The sequence below is a fragment of the Thermobia domestica genome, chromosome 1, assembly GCF_964235325.1.
Source record: "Thermobia domestica chromosome 1, izTheDome1.hap1.1, whole genome shotgun sequence".
Taxonomy (NCBI): Eukaryota; Metazoa; Arthropoda; class Insecta; order Zygentoma; family Lepismatidae; genus Thermobia; species Thermobia domestica.
Window position 1 is genome coordinate 177,662,375 of NC_137454.1, and position 24,181 is coordinate 177,686,555.

A 24,181-nucleotide genomic window follows, 5' to 3' on the forward strand; every position below is an offset into this window, starting at 1 on the left:
AAACGGATATATCAAGAACACTAATTGGTCGATTGGTACCCATTATATCTTCTTGGAATCATATTAAAATATGCTTTAATACAATGTAGAGCAGTTGTCTGTGGCACCTAGTAAAGGGAAGTAATAACAGGAATTTTTAAAATCTAACTCCAAAATTCTTTTTTCGGCTCTAACATGGCAATATTGTTTCAAAACCAACTCCCCCAAAATTGTAAAAGTACAGTAATGCATATTAAAGATTAAGTCTCACATTATTCCAACGAAAACAAAAGAAATGATAATTTGCAGTTCTTATTATTGGGTTTATCTGAGCTACTTATAGGAGTTCCCTCGTGGCTAAGCGGTCAGCGTACGCACCTTTGGCGTGAGAGATACGGATTCGATTACCAGCAGGAGCTCATGTTCGGAACCCACGGTAAGCTGGAGGTCCACGTCTCATATAGCCTCGCTGCTGAAAGTGACACTAAACTGAAATCACGTTCACACTGAATTGCTTAAACGAAAAAAAAAAATGAAATCTTTGAGTTTTACGTCCCACGGTTATGCCGGTTAGGCTAAAGGAGACAGTGAAGATGAGAAATGAATGAAATGGTGGAATGAAGAAAGTGGGAGGAAACGGGAGAACCCCGAGAAAACCCACGCACACGGTGTTTGTCCTTGCTTAAACGACTCTGTTTCCACGATTCCACTTGCAGTTCATATATGTGTTATATATCCATCGAATCACAGGGCTCATAGCGAGTCACTTTTTTTTTTAAATAAAAGTTACTTTGTTTCAAATTTGTCACTGAAAGTTACTTTTTTTGGGAGATAAAGTGACTTTCTCGTGTGATTTATGTTTTGCGTTGGCAATTTTCTAAGAAAAATATAAAAATAAATGGAAAAAGGCAGAAACTTGTTACTCATTACTCTTCTGAAAGCTTCAGTACTTGCTGCCACATGTGAAACAGTTAGCTTTATTCTCACTTCAGTTTTTATTCTTTCTAAAGCACAGTGGACGGTTGGTGGATGCTTATGCTCTCAAGGTTGGGTTGAGAACCCTTCTGTGTCTATTCTTTCGTCTGTCATAATAGTCCTTTAGTTTTCTCGCGTAATAGTTAACGCTCCGCTCAGCGTTGTGTGTGTGTGTGTATTTGTGTGGTTCATAATGTTCGTCTTATGTTATGCTTCTTGTATGTTCTTAAGAGTAGCTGATGAATTTGAATATTTCATGGCTGTGAGAACTCTCAATGCTAAGTTAAATATAAGTCTGGGATGAAGAGATTCGGAAATAGACCAGAACTGGTTCCGCTTACTCAGAAGCTTCTTACATCTGCTAGGTCTGCTTACCGTAACTAGAAAGCATACTTAGAAAACATAAGAAAGGAGGAAGCTCAAAAAGAAGTAAAGAAGAAACAAAACAGCCCTGAGCCCTGGACCACTATGAGCCCTGGAATCACAATAAAACAGGGTTGAGTTGGTGTGCTGTTGTTGTTTACGAGTAGTATGTGTTTCATAGAGGGAAGTAATAGAGTGAGTTTTTTGAAACTTCCCTGAAAGTTTCATCTTTGCTGTTATAGAAAGTCAACACTGCATAGAAAAAATACCAAAAGATAGTAGTTAAATATACACTGATAGATATTAAACATACTTTAATTTTGGAAGTGTCATGTCAGACCAGAAATAATTACGGTAATCAAGGTAGTTAAGCTGTCACCGTACGTAATTTAAAAAAGAGAAAAATGGAATTACGATCAAGACAGTTTAGGTAATTTTTGAATTTTATTTCACGTTTGGAACATTTTATTATACCATTTATAAAACTTCCACATCACTTTTTTTTTATTATTATTATTTATTATAAATATTACCTACCTTGATTGCATAAAATGTCGCCGAGCTATGACCATATAACATGGATTGGTTCATAAGTTAACCCGAGGACTTTCTAGAGAATCTTAGTAACATTGTCTTCCGAATCATAATTGAAGTCTTCTGTAGGATTGTCACAAGATAATCTTTGGCATGTGACCCACATTGGTGAACAGTTCAGTTCCGATTTTATACATTAACAATATTTCATAGAGCATTCTGTTTTACAAGCACAAAACACTAGTTTCAACAGTTCAGATGGTGCGGACTGTTCAGAAACTACTTATTATTATTATTTAAATTATTTATTCTTGGTCATCCATCTTCATAAGAAGATCCACCAGGGTTTGTTCAAGTGGGCCCAGCCCGGAAAACCCCGCTAGGACTCACCTGGGCCCGGTTGGACTCACCTGAAAAAACTCACCTTAAAATCCACCTGGGTTTTTGAGCTTTTTGTTAGTATATTATTGGTACAACTACGGTGATCACATTGAAAATGATTTTTGTCAAATTTTGGACTTTCCTTGGGCGAATTAGATGCTTTCACGTTAAGGTATGCAACAACTTTCAACATAAGACATTTTTAAAGTTCTGAATGCAATGGATGATTAATAATAATAATAATAATAATAATAACTTATCTTAGCTTGAGATGCTTATAGAACAAGTTAATGTATGGATTATGCTTATAGCCAATTTGAAGTAAGATATTTTAGAAGATACTTCTCGTGAATTGTATACTCGGCCACGCCAAGGGACGTTATCTCTCACACGTTTGACAGGTTTAAGGCCATAGATACCGGTAGCCCTACTAACGGTAAATATGTAAATACATTAGTAAAACTGTTAGTATTATTTTGACGGTAACGCAAGTATTCTTTACTAAAATTTGGTTTTGAGTTGATTTTGTGTTTAACGCCCCTTTCAACAGCGGGGCTATATGAGACATGGACCTACTGATTAACATGGAATCCGAACCACATGAGCACCTGCAGGGAATCAAACCCGGGCCTCTCGCGCCAAAGGCGCGTACGCTAACCGCGTAGCCACGAAGAGGCTCAAAATTTGGTTTTCCAATAGCAGTTTGGTTCAGTCATTTGTTGCTACTCTTCAAATAAGTATTCTGTAGAATCAACACCAGCAATAGCGTAAAAATTCTTGTCAAATTTAAGAAGCTTAATGCTCGGAGTTCCGAAGATTAGGTAACGCATACTATTTCAAGTGCTGAATTCAAACTTCCGGACTATTATCCATTTCATAAAGATAGGCCCCTGACTTCGTGGTGCTGCCATGACGTTCAGTCAAAACTTATATTGCATTGTCGTACCTCGTTGGAATTGCTGGAATGTTGTCTTTTCAATACTTAAGACATAAAAATTTTCTTTGTACTATGTAGTGAGAAAAAAATAAAAATTAATGAAAAATGCGTATTTTTTCGTACTTTTCTGGTAGATCAATGTTTATAGAGCTATATCTCAGAAAAGAGATCACGTGAAATAATCTCCTGTGTACAATATGTAGATGCATCCATTAACTATAAGTTGTAAAAAGTTCAATTTTCATCACTTGATATTTTTTGTGTAATTAAAACAAATGTACGACGCTCTGATCTCCTTTACCATGATAGGTAGAGAAACAAACAAAACACTGTTCGAAAATTTGGAAGTCTAGTGTTCCAAATATTTGAAACTAACAAAAACGGTTTAGTTGGTAGAGTATTTATTTTTTTTAAAAAAATTTTTTACTTCAACATATTCTCTGCGTTAAGCGGTGAGCCATGTTGCAGCCCAATCTTTAAATTCCCCGCGCTTATATGAAGATACAGCATACAGTAAGTGAAAGTGCGGCACCGCTGTCGTACAGTGTTGTCGCGTTCAGGAAGCCTGTAGCGCGAAGCCTACTTCATAAAGAATGTAATAGGAAAAAGTATTTATTATAATCTTTCACATCATAAAAAAATAATAATGCATTACACATCTCAATGTAATCAAAATAAATCGTTGAAGTAAAACATCCAAAAACTCATCTCTTAATCTATTTACTTCATTCACTTTCGTAATGGGTTTTTTGACTCATCGCTGCTCCTGCTATCTTCCTGAACAGTTATTAACAATGGCTCCATTTCTACCTCAAGATCTATCAGTATACACACTTTCCAGCTTAGGAACATGAACATGTTAAAGGTTAAAAAGAAATGTAGCCTTGGCAATCACATGTTCACCCAAGTTCAGCGATCAATTCCCCTGCCGAATGTATAGTAATACAGAATGGGTTCTTTGTTTTCTTTCAACGAAAGAAAACAATGCAATGAGTAGCTGACGAGGGCTGTATTTGCGTCTAATCACGTCGCACTGATTACGTCTTCAACACTTCCCTTCGGTTCGTAGGCATTATAACTCACGCATATATAGCCTATATGGATATTCCTTTACGAGCGGCGGTATTACAAAAAGAAGAGGCAAAATTTTTAGCGATAATGAAATTGCAGAACTGATGAATGACTCCCACTCAGACGGTTATGAGTTAGTAATGAATAGTAATGACATTGATTATTGTGTGCTCTGGCGTATTCGGGAGTGAACAAGGTAGTAACTCGATTTCAAGTGAACCTGAGGCTGCGCCGGGAAAGAGAGAAAAAAACGTGTCGTTCCTATTCAAAGACAGATTCTGATGTAGCTTGGAGCGATAAAATTCAAGTAAACGCAAAATCCCTGTTTAGTGGTGTCCCGGGAATTGATCAAAATTCTGAGCTATCTACAGAATATTCCGCATATAAAGTGTTTCAGCTGTTTTTACCGATGAAGTTTTATAGTAAAAAAAAAAAAAAGTTGTTGATTTTGAATTGAACGTCATGTTCAGCAGTGAGGCTATATGAGACGTGGACCTACTGATAAACGTGGAATCCAAACTACAAGTACATAGCATCCGCAAGGTGAAAGGAAGTTTTTAATAAATATTAGCGTTTATTGCAGGAAATATTGTGGTTCATCGGTGCGGGCGAGTATTTAATATCATATGGAACTTAAGTAAATTATTTTTATTATGTGATGTGGGCTAGTAACTTTTTCTTGGGCGAGTAAACTTTTGTTGCTTATTTGCATCCCTGGGTTATTGCCTGATATATAAAATTGGACTTTGCGTGGGAAAGTGCTTCGAAATGTACAACACTAAAGAGAAGTACTGGGACTCCTAGATCTGAAAACAGATTTTCTGTGAAGTGTAAACTCAATATTACATATCAACTAAGGTTGTGTCGTATAATAAAGTTTGTGCTTGTATTTGTTTCTGTGCAAGTGTATTTTGTACTGCGTGCAGTAAGTGAAAAACTGACAAAAAGCAACAAATTTTCGAGGACCATCACATGCAAATCCAAACAAAATAAGAGTTTGCTTTTCTAATTTTGAACACTTGGCACATTTACTGTATATCTGTTAATTTTTAAGAAATTGGTTCAAAATCTGTGGAGATATAAAATTTTAAAAATATCTAAAGAGTGCCGGACAGTGTGCATGACAAGTTTAAATACCCGTCCGGCTGAGAGTGTATAGCGCCAGGAAAATGTGGCAACGTAGCACTCCGTATAAACTGCGATAGGAAAGGGCGCAAAGCTGAGAAAATCATAATGTCATATTTGTGATTGTTTATCTTTTAAAACAAGTCAAAACAGTTTGGTTGAAAAAGCTACTTTAAGATCTTTCTAAAAGTTTTTTTCAGATTGTAAATACACCACAGCAATTCAGAGATAATGATGTCTCACTTTTTACTGAATAACAAGAAAATTACTACGTGTTGAGTAATGAAATTTTCAGAACTTACAGGTAATATATGCATCTACATATCGTACACAGGAAATTATTTCATGTTATCTCCTTTCCGAGATATAGTCCTATAAACATTGATTTACCAAAAAAGTACGAAAAAATACGCACTTTTTCATTAATTTTTATTTTTTTCTCACTACATAGTACAAAGAAAATTTGTATGTCTTAAGTATTGAAAAGACAACATTCCAATAATTCCAACGAGGTACGACAATGTAATATAAGTTTTGACTGGACGTCACGGCAGCACCGCGAAGTCAGGGGCCTGTCTTTATGAAATGGATAGTAGTGAAAGTTTCAATGTACAGTAAAGAATGCTGCATTTTCGGAAGAAAAAAAAAGAAAGAAAAAAAACCGTCGTGAAAGAAGTGCTTGGGAAATTGCCGCATCTGAACGCACAAAGCATCAAAAGTGAACACTTCCACAATAAAACTATTTATTTTACGCTTAGAATTTCATTTAAGACATTTTGAAACATTTATTTTTTAAAATATGAATTTATATCTTATTTTTGTCGGGAAAGAACCGTCTTGTGACAAGTGCTCGGGAAATTCCCGTAATTGAATGTACAAAGTATCGGAAGTGAACTTAAATAATAGAACCATTTATTTTATAAAACATGAATTATACCTTTCTTTTAAATTAATATATTTATATTTTGGCGAACGTCACTAAGGCTCCTGGGATGACTCGATCTACATTTGTTCGTTTGTCTACTTGTATCACACATACTACATAATACAACTTTCGGTCTTTTAAGTTTGAAATTTTCAGTCTTAAATTTCCTGTGTAGATTTTGGTGGCATACCAACGTAACATTTCATAAATGGTTGTTTTTTTTTTTTTTTTTTTTTTTCCTCAAAATAGCCAGTATCGACAGTACGAAGTGCAATTTTCGGTCTTTTAAGTTGAAATTTTCAGAGTAGAAACACGAGATACATTAAATTAGCTGTATATATTTTGGCGGCGATCCAACGCAAAATTTCAAAATGGCGGCCAGTTCAAAATAGCGGGTACCTACGCTACGGGGTACAATTTTTGGACTTTTAAGTTGAAATTTTATGAGTAGAAACACGAGACATTCTAAATTTGCTGTATAGATTTTCTCGGTGATCCAATGTAAATTTTAAAATGGCGATCATGTTTTCAAATCAGCACTGAATAGAAAATTGTTGCAACTTGTGACGACAGTCTTGAAATAGAAATCACATTTTAACATTTTTAACCCCCAAAGACATCGAAATATTTTGAAAATACTCAATTACACCCGAAGAAACCAATTAAACCCGAAATTCCCCCCCCCCCAAAAAAAAAAACATGGATCCAGGTGGGTTGGGTTTTGTCAGAAAATCCCGGGTATTTTCAAACCCTGAGATCCACCATTCTCTATCGGTATTCAACGCTGCACTTGCGCACAGACTCTGTACTGTGAAGCTGCATTGCTGGTCGAAGGAAAAACTGCAAGACAAAACGCTAGACTTGCTGTTTGGTTAGTGTACTTACAATACAACAAGTCAGTGAGGTTCCTGATCTTTTTGTAACTATTTATGTGAAGTAGAAATTGTTTTTCTGCTAAACCAATTTCATCTTTCGAAGCCGAAGGCAAATTGAAAACCTTTACAGTCAACCGAAGTTCAGAATCTTTCTGTAGAATGTTTAGAACTTTTATTTTACCTTGGTTGTAGATGCCTGAAGTGGTGTCACATCCAGAAACATCATGAGCAATAAGTTACAGTTCTCATCCCCTAAGAGTTTTTTTCGTCTAGAATATTGAACAATGTCTCTTTTTCCATATTTTGAAGGTAATCTGAAGAAAAATGTCAGAGATGATCTGGAAGTGAGAAGAAAAAACAGATCAGTATCCTGACCAATCACGACATTCGATCCAATATTTTGTTTATCGTTGGCTACTGAAATAATGAGCTGAACTGAGTAAAGACAAACTAAACAACCGAAACAGTGTATCTTAGTAAGCGTGGAAGACAATTCACTTATTGTTGGAATCTGCAAAATCAGTTTCTGATACTCTACGCAAGAACAGTGAAGAATATAATTCCAGCTTTAGCAGATGTTACAAACACTTACAAAATAGCCCCTAATGAGTTTGTATGTTATTTATAAGTAATCGGTAATGCTGAAATCAAAATTTCTGAACAGAAAATAAGCAAAATATAACTCGTTATAGTACAATAAGTTTTACATGTTCATATACTACTATGCATGATATAAAAAATACCAATCAGAAAACCTTGCCAACTTTTAGTTCCTGTGTTGTGTGTTAAGCAGAACATTTCTGCAACGTTTGGAACACTTCCACCTTCTTTCTTTGTCACTGCCCACACCATCTTCATGAAGCACATTGAAACTATTGCTTCACCGTGTTGAATCGTACGAATAAACTTCCAAATGTTTGGATGAGACATTCCTACCAGATTGAGGAAACTTTTGGTTCCACTATCCGCAAATATTGTTTGTCCGAGGATTGTTGTTCAGGGTGGCTTGGTGAACATTGTGTGTGTCTAAGGATATATAGAAGGCACATTGTGGAAGCAAATATTACCTGACTCTTGAGTTCTAACACGACGGTGTGTGCCGGACACATAAGTATTATCAAAGTAGCCCAAAAGTTGCAGCTCTAGTTCCGAAGCCTCTTCTCCAGGTATTTGCATTTGATGCACATCTGTTGTGGGAAGAAATGCCAATCCGCTCATTTCCCCGCATAGTAGCTGAAAATTTTCGTTATTCTTATACAGTTCGGAGAATCGAAGCTCTTGAATCTCTCCACGTTGACTTAGTTAAATGAAAAAAGCAACCCTGTACATGAATTGAATTTCCAAAAAATTGCTTTACAGCTTGAATTTCCATTACGACAAAACCCATAATTACAGTTAAAGAGTCTGAATATGCAACAACTTTACTTCACTGCGCTGCTGCACGACTGCACGTAACAGCTTATCATAAGAACTTCGTGCTTTGTTGTCTGATAGAGCGTACAGCGTAGTTATGGAGGTCTCTTCTTTCGAAACCCGATTGATATAGACTTGAAGAAATTTGTCTGAAAAGTTACCGTCCACATACATGTTTCGCTTTTCGATAACTCGATAAGGCACTCTTTTGTTCCAAATATAATTCAATTTAAATTCTGCTTCTGAAGTGTTGTCAAAAAATACAAAGGACTCTGGGTCTCTTCCCGCAATGAGCGAGCATTCTCCTTGAAAAAATGAAGTTCTTGTGTGCGTATGTATAGGTATAATCGTAATTGTTCAATTCAAAATTGATTATCCTGAATCTAATTGTTTGGTTTTTAAATTTTATGCCATGATGTAAACATTTTTTTTTTCAAACCAAATCCGTGGTGGCGGGGGAAGGACCTCTCAATTTGTACGTGAGAGGTACTGGCGACCATCATTTTTGGATTGGCGAGTACGTCTGACGTTGAAATTTTGCGCCGTGTTGTAATGCAATTGCAAAATTTCGTAATCGCCCATGTAACCCCACAACTTAAGACTTAATAATAATTAATTAAATGTTAACAATAATAATATGACAGCAGTCTGTTAGCAAACCGAACAGACAAAATAATGTTTTTTCTTGCAACAGTACACTCTTACAGGGTCTAGATAGCCTAATTCTCATTAATGCTATGTTACTTTTTTATTTTTTAAAAGTTAAAATCAAACGAGCATGTATAATATTATCTTAAACACTTATTTACTTTCATGAGTCGACTGTTTTTAGTGTCAAAATGAGAATCATTCGAATATAGTGGACGAAATTTTGACGGAACTCTTTGAATATATATTCACAAATAATCTATGTGCGAAATATTTTAATTCTCCAAATGTCTTCATTTCAGGTCCAGATGAGAAAAGTAAATGCTGTGGCTTACACACACAAAGTACAAATTACATCATGGACAGCGTTGACGATAATGTTTTAGTCGAAAAGTTAAGGCGAGTGGATCCAGAGCAATATCATACTTTAGTTCGAATGCACTTGTCTTTTGTTTTAGACCTTCAGACAGACGAGTAAGTAAAAATTTTGTTAAAACTATTTTTATATATTAATAAATAGAACATAGTCCACTCTTACTTTATCAATCAAATGACGGAAACGTGAAAATTCTGGGTATATGAAGTGTTCAAACGTATATCACTACGATGAAGAGGAATAGGATTAAGAACACATCAGAGACTCCAAAGACAATAACCCAGCGGTTAACCGTATGTCTTCGTTTTTATTAATCTTTTCTCTCTGGGAACATCAAGAAAAGATTAATACCGATTTTGTATTACCGAGTCACTGGATCTTTACTTTTACCTCTCCTCTTGTACGTTTCGTTTTCTCTTAAAGGAAAATTAGAGTATTTCGTGACTTAATTTCAGTGTTTGCGTACCCTTAATAGTTGTCGGGGCGCGGTGGCTCAGTGGTAGAGCGTTCACCTCTGGTGCTTGACAGTCCTGTTAATTTCTTGGCCAGGCCAGGTGGTACCAAGGAGCAGCAGACCACATACGCACACAAGCCGTTACGGTCCTTATGAGGGCCAAGTAGCAGAAACCGAAATACAACCTATCCAGAGATGAAAGAAAAGCCCTCAATGACCTACGAGCAGAGTCAAGAAATTAAATACCCTCAATGAGCCGAGAAATTAACAGGACTGCTACAGCCACTAACAGGAGATTGTACACACCATATCAGAAACTCCAGCCATTTCGTACAACTACTACACAGCATCAAGACAAACGCAGATGACATACTCGTCAGCTTTGATGTGGTTTCTCTCTTTATGAGGGTACCACTAGAAGATTCGCACTTCAGCAAGGATGTAGTACATCTCTTCAAACACACCCTAACGTCTACCTACTTCCGTTACCAAGACAATTTCTTTGAACAAAGCGATGGTGTGGCAATGGGCTCTCCTCTCTCTCCAGTAATAGCGAACTTCTATATGGAGTATTTTGAACACAAAGCGCTAGAAACAGCAACATACAAACCTACAGTATTCTACAGATATGTAGACGACACATTCGTCATATGGCCCCATGGCAGACAGACACTCGACGAATTCCTGCAGCATCTGAATTCTATACACCGCAACATCCAGTTCACAATGGAAACAGAAACAGAAGGAAGACCCCCGTTCCTGGACGTACTCGTATACAAGAAACCAGATGGAAGTCTAGGCCATTCAATCTACAGGAAACCCACACACACTGATCTCTACCTCGATGCGACCAGTTTTCATCATCCTGCACAGAAGATGGGGGTGTTAAATACTCTAATACACAGAGCATACCAAATATTAGATCCAGATAATATAAGCACAGAACTGTCTCACCTGGAAACGGTATTCAAATTCAACGGATATTCGTCAAAAAGATCAACACAGCAATGAGAAAATACAGCAGCAGAAATTGCACCACAAAAGAGAACAACATGGCAGACAAGGAAAATATTGCAGTTATTCCATATATGGGAAAAACCTCCAACCAACTAGCAAGACTATTGAAGAAATTCAACATCAAGACTGTACACTGCCCTCCACCGAAGATCAGGAGTTTACTACCAACTGCAAAAGACTCATTGGGATTAAAGACACCAGGCATCTATAGGATCACCTGTGAATGTAACACCACTTACATAGGTGAAACGGGAAGGAACATTGAAGACAGAATGAAGAACACCAGCGACACACCAGACTTAAACAACCTGAAAAATCTGCAATAGCCGAACACTCCATACAATACAATCATACGGCCATGTGGGACCAAATTGAAGTACTAAAGAAAAGCAAACAGTTCTGGGACAGGAAAATACATGAATCTCTATTCATCCGTACATACAAGCCATCCATCAACAGAGACGAAGGTTATCATCTACCTGACATCTGGATCCAGCTTCTCAGTACGAAAAGAACCATCAGCAAATCAGAGAGCAGTTTCCACCAGCAAAATCAGAGCACGCCATTGGCCAACAAAAACAACCAATAGGAACACAGCGATTCTTAAAGACCACAATATAAAATGTACGACCAGCACACTTCCACACATAGCTCTGAAGATGTTGCCACTGTATGGTAACGAAAGCTCAGCACAGCAACACTCACTCTGGCAGCAATCCCGAGAACATTGGATTAATAGTAGACGCCAGCAAAGCTTCAAGATCATAGTTTTCCTCTTTGTTTCTATATTTCCGTACAACATCTTGGTTACAGAAGCTAATTTATATTTGGTAGACAATTTACACCCTAGGTTTAAACCAATAAATACAATATTTTACTCCACTTTCTAGTTCCTTGATGCAACTTCTGGATACTACGATACTACCAATCATGAAATTCCCTCGGCAACCGTGCTCTGCTACTGCAAAAATCCCTCGAAAGCAATATTGCCAGTATACATAAAACCGAGCATAATTTTGTTTTTTTCTAATATTTTTATTTTATTATATTTTTTGGAAATATTTTCTTAGATGGATTGCTTTCTATTATCTCCACTTACTAATAACTGAATTTTACCCATAAACATAAAGAAAATGGAATAATTGCAAAATATCGTGGGTTACAGTATACGCGTTTTTTTTTTTTTTATTTTTATTTTTATTTTTTTTTTAATGAGGGTACGTGTCATTTTGAAACTGATGATTTCTGAGGGGGGAAAATCTCGATTGTAGGCCGCACCATGATTTTTCAAGCCAAAATGCGGCGTATTTTCGCGCATATACGGTACTCTATTTTCCTCAGTTTTATGTGTACTTTTTTGGTGAGTGTCTCGCTGTGATTTTCCTTTCATGTGTGACAACTTTTAACATGTGACTAACGTTACAGATTAAAGTTTCAAGGAACGTATTTAAGTTCTTGCTTTGTGCAGGAATTTTTATTAGGTAAGTTCTTTGTAATTCCATAATAAAATAGGCCTACGTTGCATATTTTTTACATTATTTATTGTTCTAGTTAATTAGCAAAAAAATATATTACTTATGTATCATCATTGTCATGTTTTCTTGTTATCATCATTGTTATTTTCCCATGAACATGGGAAAGTCTGTGTGGCTAATTAAGTATCAGGGAAAATTTAAAAAAAAATGTTCTAGAAAACCGGAAGTAGTCAGAGATTTAATTTCCGTAAATACTTTTCGTCACTCTAGTGTTAGTTTTACTATTCTTATGTAAGAACATCTTTTTCCCAATATTTGCTCCAAGGGATCGATTCCCGGCAGGAGCTTATGTGGTTTGAATCCCATAGGTCTACGTCTCAGACGCTAAATTCAAATCAGAGCTAAGGTAAAACGTTATCTGATTTATATTCATACATATTTTGAGTACATATAGGGTAAACTTTACAGTACAGGCTCCAGCTGCGCATCAATAAGACGGACTGCTTTAAAAAGATGTAGTAAGTAGGATAAGATCAGGTCGGTTTAGCGTAGGGTTAGGAAAATCTGGACTTTTTTTTTTAATAACTGTAATTTCTCGTGTCTGCATAAGGATACCAATTGGAGCCGGGGATTGTGAATTTTGCCCTATATATATATATATGAGATAACATTGTTGGCTAGAACTATTTTGCTAAACAAGAATAACAATTGTTAAATACTCTATCCAAAAGTATATTTTGTTTCTTTTAGTACTGATTGTGCTCTGGAAAAATCCAAATTTCGTCCTTTAAAATGGAATTTTGTTCCCTTTACGCGGAAATTGAAGAACCAATCAAAAGGAGTAATGGAAGGTGCACCATTAACTCAAGAGGGCATTTGCCAAGTGTATCAACTTATAGAATACCTCAGTAGGGAAGAACGTGAGTATTATTATTGCTTTTTTTTTTTTTTTTTTTTTTTTTTTGTTTGCAGCTATTTAGATTACTTTTAAGGTATCTATAAGAAAAAAAACAGGGTGTCTACTAGTCTAGAAAGGTCAAGGAATTTTGTATATGTTTTGGAAAGTTGAATGTTGGTTTAAATGTACATGTTTATTGCGAAACACTGAAAACTTAATAAATGTCGAACACAACAAAACGAGGTGTCGAAGTGCTCCTCTTTCATAGCTTTTCAGTCTTTATTAAAGAAATTTACTTGAGCCTCCTTTGTTTAGTATTGTCTAGAAATAGTTTTTCTGGTAAGAAAATTTTTTAAGGTGTTAATCTGTAATTTCAAGGAGGCACTTACCTTGAAATACGAAAAATATTAGGAGAAAACCGTATAAATAATTTCTTTTTTTAATTTGTTGTGTTGTGTGTTTTCTTAGCTGTTCATTCATTGTAGAGAAATCAGCACTTTATTTACGAGTAGAAATAGCTGCTTTATGTAGTTACCTTTCCGTCTGGATTGAAAAGTCAGTTGAACATAATTATTTACGAATTACTTACACTTAGACGCCCACCAACTCCTTATAAATTACCAAGGAGGGAGTAAGAGACCTTTTTATGTATATTCATACTTTTCTTTTTGCCTCATTAATATGAGTAGGTATATTCTTGTTCTTGTATATATATCTTAGTGCTTTCTTGTATTGCTACCCCTTGCACCAAGTATCTCACTTCTTGAAAAAACTCGTATTACACAAGCTGCTCTTTCAAAACAAGTTTCTTGCACCTTGCACATGGCACAAAGAACTGGGAACACCCAAGCCATTTGTGAATAATCACTCTTTTTAACAATCATGTATGAATTTTATATAAATACAAAATCTTTTATAAACTATGATATTTAATGAAACCCTCGCTCATAGGATAGGCACTAGGTATCGCTGTGATGTTAATTGTATATATATATATATATATATATATATATAAAATCGCTGATGAAATCCTCACATGAAACATTTAGGTTCATGTGATGTGTTCTGAATAGCAAAGTCGAAATCAACAAACCTTTCTTTCTGAAAATTTACTCTGAACTGTCAAAATAATCGTCCATTTATTTTGAAACTATTTTTTGAGGAAAAGTGGAACGACTTTCGTAAACTGAAGGCACGAGAAGTGGCAGAGCAATATGATATTACCACTCGAACATCTCAGTTGTAATTTGCGAGCGTTCAGATTGCACATAACTTTTGAGTTCGCCCTTACTATTCGGAACACCCCATGCTAACTATGGTCAAAACTCTCTTAGTTTCACTTATAAGTATCCGAGAATTGGGAAAATTCATTTTCCTCATTGTCTGCTACAACTTCGGAACGACATGACCATGAATCTTTCTTCAGGTTTCATTATGAGTATTTTACTGCATATTTTTTATACATTAATTAACACTTTATTTTCCGCAAATTTGATTATTTTTTCACTCAGTAATTAAGCGTATTTGTATTGACTTCCTTGTACACCGTAGGTTTATTGTATGTGAGAAATCTGGTTGTACCCATTTTTCTACGTTATATCTTAATAACTAGTGAAAAGAATTAATTATGAAAGTATGGTTGGAGAAAGAAATCCATTTTGTGGTCAATATAACTCCTAGATATACTAGGCGACAAATTTTCAACTAATTGCGATTTGTGTAATAAGTTTTCTATAAGTTGTGTGGGCAAAAAGGCAATTTTGTCACCTGAAAATAGGGAAAACAGTTCCTTATCTGCAGAAAAGAAATGTTTCGGTCTCAGCGTATAAACAAACATGTGCGGAAATAAGAAAGAATTCAACTCTGGGAAAAGTAGGATATACATTTGTTATTGGCTTAACTTTTTTCCACAATGAACTTCCGAAACAAAACAAAGAACTGGTTATGTATCTTAATGAACAATAGTCTCACAAAATAATTGCTAACCTTTCTACCAGACCTTGATCCGACACTTCATTCTCGAAATATGGTCCTTTCCAGCATTCTTCCGCCAAATTTTCGGCAAGCTACAGCTATAAATTGGCTGATTTCTGCACCTATGATGGCCTATATATATTTTCATGCCTTGGTCTAAAGAATCAGTTCTCAAAACTCTTTGGTGGTATTACCAAACACCTTGTCCTGTATGTGCTGAAGTTAGTAAGTGTGGAGACTATCTGCATCCAAAACTTGGGCTTCATTTGGCCTGTCACGGGTGCTCTTTACTTTTTGCCTTTACTTTTGGTAGAATATCCAAGAAATTTCCTAATTTCTTTTGAGTCTATTCTGGCGCCGCCCCTGCACAATATCCAATTCTGCATTAATGACATATACGACAAAAAATAATGAATATCTCTTTGTATCATATTTTGATCCAACATTCCGTGCTCTTTTCGCATTTTTCCGACAGATTTGCGACTGGCTATAGAGTCAAAGGGAGGCATTTCTTCACCCAGGTTGGTCTATACCTTTTTTCTTTGGTGTCAGGAATCACTCCCTAAAAGATGGTGAAATTGTTCCGGAACACCCTGTGTGCATTTATATTAAAAATATATGCAATAAGTGATGGTGTCAATATCATCTTGGGATCGAAGTTCGTAATTATTGAGAGGTGAGGGTAAGGAGGAAGAGAGAGAAATAATGATTTGAGTATGCGGATTAGTAGGAGTTAGAAAAGTCCTTCTTGAAACTTTCGTTCATAAGATTGCTTGTTTCTCTCATTAAAATTTTCAGCTAAGTATTTTACAATATCAGCTAGGTGATTTTTAACTCAAGGGATATTTTTTTTTTTACTTTGTTTCTGTCAAAATTAGCTCTCCCCTGGTCTAGTGGCTAGCGCGTATGCCTTTGGTGCACGTGACTCGGTTTCGATTCCTGGTGGAAGAGCACAGAAATTTAATTTCATAATCATTCACTTTCATTAATCATCCGTTTCTTTTAGCCTAAAGGTGGGATGTTAAGCTTAAAAGTTTCATTTCTATCAAAATAATTTATTTATTTATTTCAAGGTATCGTGTTTGCTTTTTCACCTATTGATAGTATGTTTCCATTACACATATTTCTTTCACTTGTGCTTTTCGTGAAAATCTTCCTTTCTCTTGTAATCTTACCAAATACTGCGTTTTCCTTCCGCAGAACTTGGACACTTCCACGGCAGTTGTAAGCAACAAATCAGAATACAGTACTCCGTTCTCTAAGTTTCTAACTTTTTGACATAGTACGATTATGATGATGCTTTGTTTCTCTGCAAATGCCTAGTAACTTCGGCAACATAGTTTGCTGCCTGATTGAGTTTGGTGACCCATCTGTCTCTCTTTCTCTCTCTGTGTGTGTGACAAAGAATGAGGGATACTGGTAAGATTGGAGCACGTATAATGGAGAGGTTTCAAATAGGAAGGGTGACCTTCGCATCTAACATATCTTTCAATTTGGCCGACATTTTAACACTTGAAACCGTGTTCGTGGACCTTATAATCTTGTATTTTGTATAGGGCAGTTTATCAACCTATCTAATTTGCGTGAAACTATATTTTCACGTGGGGGGCGCGGTGGCTCAGTGGTAGAGCGTTCACCTCTGGTGCTTGGGGTTCCGGGTTCGATCCCAGTCCCCGCCAAGTGAACTTTGTGGTGGACAAACACCGTGCTCGTGGGTTTTCTCGGGGTTCTCCCGTTTCCTCCCACTTTCTTCATTCCACCATTTCACTCATGTCTCATAATCACCGTCTCCTTTAGCCTAACCGGCATAACCGTGGGACGTAAAACTCAAAGATTTCATTTCATTTCATATATTTTCACGCAGCTATAAACAAGCAGTAATATGTGCTACTACTTGAGCTTTATATTGTATCTTAGCTCTTGTTATTAATCCCCTTCCTGATACTTGGAAAGAGTCTAAAGATAATTGAAGAAATGGCAATAAAATCATCATTGAATACCCGAAATACTCAAGTTTGTGATAAAATGTTAATACTTGAAACCAATTTCGTGGAGAATGTTAATTTAAGATATATTTATTATTTGTTTATATATTTTTGTATATGATTTCGTAAATGTATTTTTAACTCCAAATGTGTCCAATGAAACCAACATTTCTGAAAGTTTAATTTTTAAGTTGTATATTTCCACCTATGATGATTTTCTGTTTGTGACAGGTTATTTATATACTGTACTAATACTAGGAATTTTGCACAGGGAATAGGATGGTTTACTAATTACATTAATAAATAATTTTAAACTATATCTGCCATTTATTATTAACTAAAATACATGTATGTAAGTTTTATTAGAAAAAAACTATTTTACACACTATGGACAAGTCACCAAAATATTTTCAATTATTAATTGGCAAGTATGATTTGCCAAGAAGTAAACACAGAGAATAAAGTGGCAGTGTAAAGAAGGTGGATGTCTTCGTTTTGAGATTTTCAAACTATGCTATGCATAAGTGTCGGAAGTCTTATAGAATAACTGTGTCCATCCCGTCCGTTTGTCGACAAATATTAGAGCAGAAAATGGTAAGAGATATCGAGAAGCGGTTTTTCGCACTCTATTCAGCGTTTCAGAAATAGGTTCTGTCTTCTTCGTTAATTCTCTTTACAAACCGGAAGTGGTTCAAACTAACCATTTCCGGTTTCACTACTTATCTCTATAAAACAAAAATAGTAATAGCGTCAAGCGGTCTTCTGCAATCGATTCAGGGTCTAAGAGAACATATCACAACAACCCGCAACACACTACCGAAACCGAAAGTGGTTAAAATTTACTATTACTTCCTTTTTCAATACTGATTTCCAGAGAGCAATAACTAAGATATATTAAAATGTGGTTTTTGCAATTGACTCAACGTCCCAAGAATAGGTTCAATCTCTTCCAGTAACTTTCTATTCAAACCGAAAATGTTTCAAATTAACCATTTCCGGTTTTAGCATTTATCGCTATAGAACAAAAAAATGTAGTAGATAGCGACAAACGGTTTTCTGGAGTTGATTCAGGGTCTGAAGACAATATATCTTCACGACTCGCAACACTACCGAAACCGGAAGTGGTTAAAATTTAATACTCTTTCCGGTTTCTCAAACACCGTGTGCGTGGGTTTTCTCGGGGTTCTCCCGTTTCCTCCCACTTTCTTCATTCCACCATTTCATTCATTACTCATCATCACCGCATCCTTTAGCCTAACCGGCATAACTGTGGGACGTAAAACTCAAAGATTTCATTTCATTTTTTTCTTTCCGGTTTCAATACTGATTTCCATAGAGCAAAAACGGTAAGAAAAGGTGTTTTTTGCACTCGACTGTAGGTTCCAACTACTCCGTTAACCCTCTAGTCAAGCCGGAAGTTGTTCAAATTGACAATTTTCGGTTTGAACATTTACTACCATAGAACAGAAATGGTAATAGCGACAAACGGTTTTCTACAAGCTGTGCTGAATACTGTATCTGAAAAGTATGTCATCGGAATTCGCAACCAAAACCCGATTTTCTTGAAGTTTACTGGTAAAGTACGGGAGAAAAATGAATGACCAAAAGTACCATTAAAACTAGGCTATTTTGGTCGTTTATTTTTGTGCCGTACTTTAGTTCTGGTTTCAAAGCTGATTTCCATGGAGCAAAAATTGTAGAACGCACCGAGGAGCAGTTTTATGCAATCGATTCAAAGTCTGAAGAATAGATTCTATCTCCTCCCTTATCCTCTATTCAAACTGGAAGTGGTTCAAATTGTAGATTTCCGATGTCAATATTGATCACCATATAACGAAAACAGTAAGGGATAGCAAGTAGCCCTAATGACTATTTGATATGGAGTCAATGCTTGAGGAACAAGTTCTGTCTTTGATCTTATTCCTCTCTTGCAACAAGTAGTTTAGATATACTACTTGAAGTTTGAGTATTGAATTCGTATAGTTTGGAAGTCTACTATAGTTTCATATTGTGAAACGAAACTCACTTGTAATAAATTAGGGGCCAATGAAAAGCAATACTACAAAATGGTTTAATCAATGGATTTTGTAAATAAGAGTGAAAGTGGTGAGTTAATTAGGTACCCCTAAGGGGGGAAAATTAACCATCGAAAATGCATAATAGTCAATACCATGGAAAACAGTAGTATATTTTATAGACTCAGTTACATCAATTATTTTCCAAGTTATAAATTTTTGCGTACGTTTGACAGAAGTTATGCGTCGAAGGAATCCCAATCAAATATGTAAAAAATATGAATATCTGTAAAAGAATCTGATTGTTACCAGATTTTTTTTTTTAAACCGTAGTTTTAAAATTTCAAATGTTTGTGCATTATAGCGGCCTTCAAGGAATGCGGAAATACATGTGAAAATCTTACTGTTCGTAGTTATCAATATGAATACAGATAACCTATTAAGTTGGCCACCTGCGTCTGTTGGTCTTTCCTATAGTACCTGGATTTTCCCGTAAGATATACATTACTTATTACTTTACAAGTTGGCCACCTCTCTGTCTTGGAACTTGGCCGCATTGAAGCAACGTTGCTCGTATACTGTTAATATTAATTTCACCTCTCTCTGTTTGACATCTATGTAATTATAATTTCTTAGAATATAATTTATCGAGATGTTCTTTGTTTCAACCCATTCATGTTCTATACTACAAGACCGTTTTGCAGTTCAGTTCAGACGGATTAAGATGTCTTTTGTTTTCGTCTATGTTCGAATTTTTTTCTTGGAAGCTTGCAGAAAATTTAGAATAAATAACGGTAGGATACACTTTGCAAAGTGTTGAAAAGGGAGAACATAACAAGTCTTTCTTTGCTTTCTGGTCCAAACCATTTTCCGTATGGACAATAGTTTACTTTTGGTGAGAACGGAAGGCAAGAAAGTGTAGATGTTTTAAGTATTTCCTGGAACTGACATTTTATCTATCGTCACAGGCAGAGGAGAGAAAAGAAACAATGTGCCGTGGTGTTTTGTAGCTAATTAGCATATTGAAATTACATATAAAACAATGCACGAATGACATAAGATTAATATTTCACAGGATACTATTATGTTACAGAAATAATTTGAAATAATTTTTATTAAAATACAAATAAATACGTAGATAATAATTACAGGTTCCCATTGATTTGCAAAACCTGGAAAGGCCACGGATTTTTACTTCGCGGAACCCATTTTTGCTATGCCTGGGTATTTATTAGGGGATATTTTATAAAATAAATTATATGTTTTGCAAAATCTCTACCTGCACACACACTATGTACATATATATATATATATATATATATATATATATATATATATATATATATATATATATATATATATATATATATATATGCATAGTAGTTGAACCATTGGTTGGAAAAGTAGTTACTTTTTTACATTATATAAAAAATCTGAAAATTTGTAACTCGTGACTTGAGAAACTTGGAAAAGTCCAGGAATTTGTACTCGCCGAATAAATGGGAACCCTGAATTAGTAGCTACTTTAGAAGCATTTATTAGGATCTAAAATAGTTTTTGTTTCAAAAATAATTTTTCTGTAAGTTCACCGCTTCCAAAGGAAGTATATTTGACTTCAACTAACTAATGCAAATAAGGGCCAAGGATGGCCAGAAGTTCAGGTCAGAACTCAAATAGGGAATTCTTAGTCACACTAACAAAGATAAAAAGAAACTAAAAGCAGGAGCTACTATGATGGCCGATATAGACAGGTTTCACTGTAGTTGAATGCGGGCATTTTAAGGTAAATCACTGTCTGAGGAAATTAGACTTATAATCAGTTTTCTGCACAACTTCCACTCGCTTCACCTTCCCTAATATTGGTCAGTTTTTTGTCGGACCATGGACTCCAAGAAGCATTGCTTATCATTGCTCATAATGGGAAGTAGCCATCATGAGGAAAATGAATGTGGTATCCAATAGTAAAACCGTATTGTGCAAATGGTATAAATAGTTTCAGAGACTACCTAGAACACTTACAATATTAATTGTTTTTTATAATATTCTTCCAGATATCTGTCAAGAAGGCATTTTTCGTCGAAGTGGAAGCATTGCACGGCAACAAGAACTGAAGTCTCTGCTCAATCAAGGCATCCCTCTTAATTTAGACGATGCGAAATTTTCAGTACACGACTGCGCTTCAGTTCTAAAAAACTTTCTGGCTGATCTTCCAGAACCATTGCTTACTGATTCTTATTATCCAGCATACTGTCAAATTGCAGGTAACACAAAATAGAAACATTGTGAAGGTTATTTTGTAAGTTAAATTAAGAAGTATTTTTCTTTCTGTTCACAATCGTTAATTTTTTTTTATCTATAGGTTTTTTTTTTTTTTTTTTTTTTTTTTTTTTTTTTTTTTTTTTTGTCATAACTTTGATGTTACATATAGCCTAGGTGTATATACTGAGGGAAACACATGGTTCATTCTTGTATCTAATTTTTTACACACCTTAGTGGGTCATCCAGATTTAGTCTTAGTAGTTCGATTTTATTTTATTTTTTTTAAATAATAGATAGGTTATATTTCTCCTAAAAAGGATACCTGCTTATATTCCAAAAACTGCACTCTTCCGCGCGGACTTGAATAGTGTTGTACAACTCCTTCCTTTGTTGCTTTCTTTTAATTCTTTCTACCAGATAATTCCTTTGTATTTTCATTTCCTTAAATCTTTTTCTGTACCTGCGAAGTGGATCTGGATCAAGATGGTCCAGAGCATTTTGAATTGTACTTCTTTCACTACAGCAAATCCAGTTTTCATTTTTATTTACTTACCAGAAAAATATAATAAATAAATGAAATAATTAACAGTTGGAATGATTCGAGGAAAATTCTACGTAAAAATGTTAACAAAATCAGTTAATGAAATATTGCAGTGATTTTCAACTTGCTAATGCAGTCATGGTAATAACTGTTTTGGTATTTATCATAAACGAGTGCGTTAAAACGCAAATTATCAATAATATTTTAAGTACGAGAACTACTTGGAAACGCATTAGAATATTTATGGTAAATTACCATTAATAGATAACTTTATGGCGTAAGGAGTTTCGTTTCGTTCTTTGTTACAGAACCAAAAAACCGCCATTTTTTGATCCTTTTCTGTACTAACACTTTCTGTTTTTCCATAATTGCACTGAAATCCGGAATAAGTTTTGTCACCATTAATCTTAAGTCCGATTCCACATTAAGACTATTTCGCATTCAGGTTTTAATACTACAAAAAACAGAAAAGGACTGTTCACATAAGTAAGTGGTAAGGAAAGGCATCAAATGTTACAATGCCTTTTTAGACCACTTTTCACACTCACAGGTCAAAAATTTAGTAAAGTAGGAAAACATTTAAATTTAGAAACGTAAGTATAATTTGTAATTGCTTTCGTTTTGGTAACTGAAAAAATACTTCTTGTATAATAGCTGAGAGTTCTATTTTATTACACATTTCAATTTTTAGGCGTCGCGGACCCCCTGACTACGTCCCACGGATCCCCAGAGGTCCACGTACTCCACTTTGAGAACCACTGCACTACTAGATACAAGTCTTGTTTGTTCTTCGTATCATTTCACATACAGTACAACTCATAAACTATTGCGATAATGAGATCACTCCCAAGGAACCGTAGTTTCTTTGCACTTTATCGACGAGAATAGTATGATTCATAATCAGGAATGCTCTCAATGCGTTTTCGTACAGATTTTAAGATTTTATCCTCCAGTCTAGTAGGTCTCGTTCCATGATGCTCCCTTTGATCTTTCCTTACCATAGGACTTCCTTTCATCACCATACGCTTTTGAATATTTTCAACTCTTCCGCTGTGACATTGTAACCGTGTATTGATAGAAATGCTTTTACATACATACATCAATCCTTCCTTTTTTTTAACGAAATATTGGAACGTGTAGCTTCTTCTCTGCTTTTGTGTATGTTCTTTTCCTATTACACACTTTCATTGTGCAGGTCAAATGTGCATTTTGGAGATCAAAGTCTGATAAAGTCTTCAAATAGTTACTGCTGCTCGTCGTTCGATATTCTTTGAAAACATTTTCTAGCACAACCACATGTTGATCCAATGCTAGAGCATTTCTATTTAAAGTGTACCCTCGGAAAATACGTGAAACATTTTTTTGTCCCAATCCCCATCACTCTCTTATGGAGGAAACACTCCCTTTGCTTAGGGGAAAGAAGTGAATGACCTCGGCTGTGTTGTCAATTTGTCACTCAGTCGTCTGGTCTTGGCGAGTGAAGATCGTAGACTACTTAGAATGGCTAACAAAACAGCACAGCGAATTCCATGAAATAATTCATTGTGGCAACGCTTCTGCATCCAACAATTTAAAGATGTCGGTCACAGCAACTTGTCCCTACTCTTTCGAAGAAGGTACGGGAAAAAACACACATTGACAGTGTTCTTGGTGTTTCTTTCTTTTTCTCTTTCTACGAGATTGGGTCGAAACTGCTGAACAGTACTTGCTGTGTCGGAACTGGTGGGTACCACAATGGTTTTGCTTGTCTGGGTCATTTTTTTCGGCTGAATAAAAACTGAGGGACGTTTTACAACATTGTGTGGAATATCATAAACAAATATGGGATACTGTGATGTCAAGACAATAGTAACCCACAATAAAAACAAATTTCCGTGTAATATAATTGTAACCCGCACTACACACACGTGTTTCCGGATTATCTACTTCGTCTTTGGGCCATTTCGTCATTCTTAAACTAT

General features: G+C 35.5%; 1 protein-coding gene across 4 annotated transcripts in view; it reads left to right on the forward strand.

Moving 5' to 3' along the window:
- Positions 1-24,181, forward strand: part of RhoGAP54D (Rho GTPase activating protein at 54D) — a 79,903-nt gene that overhangs the window by 6,283 nt on the left and 49,439 nt on the right. For all 4 annotated transcript variants that reach the window (XM_081766930.1, XM_081766945.1, XM_081766950.1 and 1 more), the window contains exons 2-4: positions 9,529-9,700; positions 13,299-13,468; positions 21,472-21,681. In XM_081766930.1, coding sequence (XP_081623056.1) covers positions 9,585-9,700; positions 13,299-13,468; positions 21,472-21,681 — 496 coding nt within the window. In that variant the 5' untranslated portion in view covers positions 9,529-9,584. The remainder of the gene's footprint in view (positions 1-9,528; positions 9,701-13,298; positions 13,469-21,471; positions 21,682-24,181) is intronic.